Below are 5,600 nucleotides of genomic sequence, written 5' to 3'. Positions count from 1 at the left end.
TGGCAGTATGGTGGTTTCCCTCCCTCCTTCTATCTCGTCTCACAAGATGACCCTCATTACTCTACTCTCTGTTCTGTTGTTACCAGAAGTAGAAAAGAGACACTTTGTTTATGTTGAAAGAAGGTGCTTTGAGAGGTAAAGATGAGTGAAAGGGTGAGATCTAGGTCTTGTGGAAACACATTCAGTCAGAGAGGTGAAACAGATGTTTCGGCTTAGAATTATGTGATAGTATTTTTATTTATTTTTTGCCCGTAGTTTTTTGCCTGTCAGTGAAATATACCGGATTGAAAATGTAATTGAGAGAGAGAAGTGGAGAAGAGGAGAGAGAGAAGGGGCGCTGCTAATTATGCATGGCGATTGTTGATGGCTTGATTGTCTGCGTCCAGCTGCATGGAGGAGCGGGGAGAGGGAGAGGGAGGGCGGGGAGAGAGCAGACTCACTGACGCCAGGCTCGGAATTCTCCCATCCATTGAAAGAGAGACCCGATTGTGTCCGGGGCCTTTCCGACAAGCACCTGATCCTCGCCCAGACACACTGCTGCGTGTGTGTGTGAGAGTCAGAGAGAGAGAGAGATAGTGTGTGTGTGTGTGTGTGTGTGTGTGTTTCACACAGATTTTACGCACTGAAAACTCTGGAATCTACAGACAAGCTCTGTCATGGGAGCAAAACACTCTGTTGGCATTTTTTATATCCTAGAAATAAATACGGAATCAGGGGTGCTGTTTTCTTTGGATCACTAAAATCAAATGGGATAATGTTTGCGTCGATTCCACATGGAGGTCTTTAATCCCAAAACTGATTTGCCATTCAGCCCAGTTTGCTAAATCAGCAAATAACAGCGACAATTATTTTCCCACCAGACCTGGGAAATTTAGTGCAATATTTGTCTCCCCCTTGACATATTTAAAAAAGATATTTAAGGTCAAAGTCTTGTTTGGATACTCTGCACCGCTCACACAATATATCTTTAGAATAGCACTGGACTGAAGTCCTGTCTCACGGTTCAATATTGTGGTTTGCTCTAAAGTGAGTGACTCGTCATACAGGGTCAACGGTTGTGGGGGATAAGGGGGGAGGGCTGAAGGGAGGGAGGGGGGTGATTGCCAGGAGGAAGACAGTGACTTCAACATCTGTTAAACCTCTGCATAATGGGGAGGATATCTCCAGCTGTGCCCATTTGTGTATGTGCCTAAAATGAAGACAAGAACGCATAGTGTAATTGGTCATTGTCTTAAAATAGTGTGTTATATTGAACCAACGCTTTTTGTTGCATGTGAGGTTACATAATATCAAATTTGACATAGCATACCATTTCACCTAAAATTGAAAGTTGCTCAGTTCAGAGTTGGTGAGACGTTGACGGTGGTTGTAAAATGTCTGGTGAACACAGGCCAACAGCCTAGCACCCCCGACCGTTGAGCAACCACTTTATCTAACTACGGTACATCGGCAAAATTATAAAGTTAGACATGGATGTGTCCTTTCTTTCATTTTAATTTCATGTTGACTGCTTTCCTGTTACTTTTCATCACGAGATTCGTCTCCAGGCCATGTTGGCATATTCATCAGTATTTTTAAAGGTTTTTCCTCAAACTTTCTCTAAGTACAACTGCAGAAGGGAGGAGGGAAGCGTGGGGCGGAGATCTGTGTCCGTGAGTGACAGGCCCGGTCATCCAATTGGATCTCTGAGCGCCTGTGCTTCTCTCCCCTCTGATGCTGGACGGGGGAGGGCGGGCCGTCTGCCAAAGAGGGGAGTGCGCGTTGGGGTGAATGGATGACGTCGGGAGGCTGGCGCCAGCATGTCTGGGACTGGCGCGTTAGATCAACACAGCTGGGCCGGGATAGGACACACAGCTGGCTCAGGCCTGCATTCCTCTACAAAACAGGATTGTGAGAAAAGGGGAAAATAAGACCCAAATAGGAGTAGAACGGGACGTGCTTTGATGTAAACTAAAACGGAGCAACATTTTAAGTTGGTGAAATATAATTTTCATAAAGCTGTTTCCTCTCAAAAGAAGGTTTGACTTTAGCAGTAGAAGTGACTGCATGGATTTAAGCGCACCATCATATTCTTCACCGGTTGAATCATTTGTTGCTCAGACAGGCAGTTGGCTATAGAGAAGGACTATAAACTATTCAAACATTAATAATCAGTCAATAAATCCACATCCAATGACCGATCATCAGAATAACCTTTTTTTATTTGTATTACTAATGTAGAAAATAAGCCTCCCACTGACCTTTTACCTATATTATACAAATATCCTATTTTCCACATTTGGATGCACATAGTGAGTCATTTAACAAGCACATGCATTGATTGAATACCTATTGTACAATAGGCTATCATAATATCGGTCTAAATAGTTTTGAAGAAGTTTGATTAAGTGTTTTCAGAGTCTTGACTCAGTCAGACATGCTGCCAAACTTCATGAAGGATTTACAGTAATCAATAAAAATAAGGGATACATGAGTATCTACATGGAACATGATGACGAGTATCTTTATTTGAACATACTTTTATTTGTCTAGAATTACAACTGTTAATACAAGTAGAAGTGAGATAGAAACGGTGGTAACATCTAGAATTAAAAACATCAATATTTCCTTGCAATTGCTCTTGTAGTTCAGCAGGCTTGTTGTAAACTAAAAGTATTCCTCTTTTTACTGGAGATTCTTCAAAACGTGCAATGTGCCCCACTTTGACAACTTCTTTCTGTCTATTTCAAACAAATAGCACCACCTGGGAGAGGCGACTAATTGATTGACAATCCCCTTCAGGCATCCCAGCCCTAATTTCCTCATTCTTTCCAACCCTTCCACAAGGTGATATCGGCCAATGAGAATCGTCTTGCTCGTTTCACGGGCCAATCGCAGCAGGATGCGAGAAAGGGGCCGTCAGCAGGCGCGCAGCGTATAAAGACCTAGGCGTACGTCGCTGTCAGAGCACTGTGGCGTTTCAGGACAGCGATAAAAGAAAACCTCAAGGGGAGGAAAACCATCCGAAAACTCTCACTCGATCATCAAACCGAGTCTTGTTGTTGTTGTTGTTATTGTTTCTATTTTCATCATGAAAGCCATCAGTCCCGTCCGCTCGGCGAGGAGCTGCTACAAGGCCGTGTGCTGCATTTCGGAGCAGAGTCTCGCCATCAGCCGGAATAAACACTCGTGTCTGGAGGAGCCGGTGGGCGCCCTGTGCGACATGAACGACTGCTACTCCAAGCTCAAGGAGCTGGTGCCAAGCATCCCGCAGAACAAGTCGGTCAGCCAGGTGGAGATCCTGCAACACGTTATCGACTACATCTTCGACCTGCAGATCGCGCTGGAGGCGGAGGACACAGCCACGCCGGAGATGGTGTTATCAATAAAGGTGAGGGGGAGATGCGGGCTGCAGCGTGGACTGACGCTTGTCCTCCGACATCACCAGACACTGGCATCCACTAACAGCGAGTTGTGTGTGGCTCTGCGCACCATACACATATCGGCATTGCTCTGCAAAAGATATGGCCTTTTCATTTAAGTCGATCTGGATGTTGTACAGTTGTATTCCACTTGCAACACAACGTGCATATCCCCGCCTGCATGCATGACGTTGAGGTTGTATTTTAGACTATCATGGTGTAGCACGAGATGGTGATCTCTGCTATGTGATGTTGCGACAGAGAGGTTACAGCCCCACACATGCAGTTATTCTTGTTTATGTGCAGAGAGGTTACAGCCCCACACATGCAGTTATTCTTGTTTATATGCACAGAGGTTACAGCCCCGCACATACAGTTATTCTTGTTTTATATGCAATGCCATTACGAGTATTGTCAGCGTCTAACACTGCTTCGTTTTGCTCTCCATTCAGACCGCGGACCTTTCTCGCAATTTCTCCAAAGAAGAAGGGCGGTTGTGCCATTAAGATGAAGGAAGATTATGGTATGTATCTATTATTTGATAATAATCTTAATGTCTAAACGGCTATAATCACAAAATGCGTGTGATTTTTAGAAACGGCGTATCTTCGCAACACTCTCCTCTTTTGAATTCCAACAGTGTGTTTGTTTTAACTTACAAAATGAAATGACTTAAAAAATAAAACTTTTAATAGCACCGAGAATAGTGTCTGCTTTGTTGAGACGAAGGTCTCCTTGCCCTCCACATTAACTACGGTCGCCAATTAGACAGGCCAGTGAATGTGTAGCGGATTCATTGCTATCTGCCTGGGGTTAATGAAAGTTCCATGCTAGGCGCCAGTCTGTCTGCTCTCCTCTGCAGGGAGGGGGGAGGGAGGGTGAGAGGGAGAGATCTGACTTCACTTTTCTTCCTTTCTCTCTATGCAGGTGCAGGGAAACACATGTCTCCACTTCACTCCGGGCAAGAGGACAAGAGGGGCAGAAAGGGTGGGATAGGTATTTGGGAGAGAAAGAGAAGAAGAAGGAGGAGGAGGGTTTAAAGAAGAAAAGACAGAAAAAGTGGACTGTTTCCTCGATGAGTGGGGATCAACAGTGGTGCATGAGCAAGAAAACCAAGACTCTTTTATTTTTTTATTTTTTTTTGGGCCCCTGGACAGACAAATCAAGAGACCAAAGCAGAAGCCAGGATTGGAAATTGAACGCAACCGGCTTTGTATACCCTCCTCCAAAAACCTGGGATCCCTTATAGGTAGAAGTAGAAACATTGGTACATTGTTGTTTTTATTTTCCTTATTTTGTGTTGCATTCCAAGCCTACTTTTAAGTGGGTTAAACTTCACAACCAACCAGAATCCTTTCTACACCAAGTCTCACATCATCTCACATAATTATCCCTGTAAAATGTTCCCCATCTGATTTCTAATGATCTGGAGACTGTTGCAACTTTTTACGAATGTGTACATATCTGCTGTGGGTATGTGAGGTGTGAGTCAATTTGGATGTTATTTTTTCTGAATGGGAGTTTGGGTTTTCTTAGGTATAATCAGAACTCTATACTAGAGTTAATTGTAAATGTTTGTAGGGATTGTGTTATTTCTACAGACAATGTGCTGTGAGTTTCATAAACTCTTAATTATAAAGTTTGCTTTCTATGTATGTTCTTATGTAATGAAATAATAAAAAAAAAAAAGATATGAAACAAGTTGGCCTTTTTGTAGTATACATTTATGAAATAACAAAAGTGTGAAGACCAAGATGTGTTATTGGGAAAATGAAGGTGATGCTGACGTGACTTTTTGTCTTTGGATGACAATGACATGCTGAGACAACAGGATGTATTCACATGAATCTTGATGTTGAGTGGTTGGAAATCAAATGAAGGGAGTTTCCTTAAAGTGCATTTCATTTTCCAAAGAATGAGTTCCAACCAGTTTGACAGCAGTTGAACTTCCTTCATAGTGTAAGAAGAGAGTATGTTACATGATCAGAAACCAACCATTTGGTCATTAATAAATCTTGAAAGCATTAAACATTCATGACACCAGATCAACATGTGCATAGGTTGCCTTGACAAGCTGAAGAGAAACCTGGAAAGGAGCGTTTGTTCAACTCTTCCAATAAGAATACTTTTATATGCCTATGATGTGACAACTTCACTTATATTATATCAATTAGGCCGACAGAAAGATCACAACTGTCT

General features: G+C 42.9%; 1 protein-coding gene across 1 annotated transcript; it reads left to right on the top strand.

Moving 5' to 3' along the window:
* The first annotated feature begins 2,937 nt into the window (after positions 1-2,937).
* On the top strand, positions 2,938-5,102 carry id3 (inhibitor of DNA binding 3). The gene is made up of 3 exons (XM_034525560.1): positions 2,938-3,370; positions 3,854-3,924; positions 4,329-5,102. Exons 1-2 carry the CDS (start codon positions 3,071-3,073, stop codon positions 3,905-3,907), a joined length of 354 nt encoding a protein of 117 aa, XP_034381451.1. The 5' UTR covers positions 2,938-3,070; the 3' UTR covers positions 3,908-3,924; positions 4,329-5,102.
* Positions 5,103-5,600: the final 498 nt, after the last annotated feature.

This window comes from Cyclopterus lumpus, chromosome 22, assembly GCF_009769545.1.
Source record: "Cyclopterus lumpus isolate fCycLum1 chromosome 22, fCycLum1.pri, whole genome shotgun sequence".
Taxonomy (NCBI): domain Eukaryota; kingdom Metazoa; phylum Chordata; class Actinopteri; order Perciformes; family Cyclopteridae; genus Cyclopterus; species Cyclopterus lumpus.
This window is presented reverse-complemented; position numbering and strand designations above follow the sequence as displayed.

Excerpts from the sequence above, each read along its gene's own strand:
- id3 (XM_034525560.1), top strand. The coding sequence starts at position 3,071 with ATGAAAGCCATCAGTCCCGTCCGCTCGGCGAGGAGCTGCTACAAGGCC. Across the intron at positions 3,371-3,853 it reads AGATGGTGTTATCAATAAAG|ACCGCGGACCTTTCTCGCAA; the intron begins GTGAGGGGGAGA and ends CTCTCCATTCAG.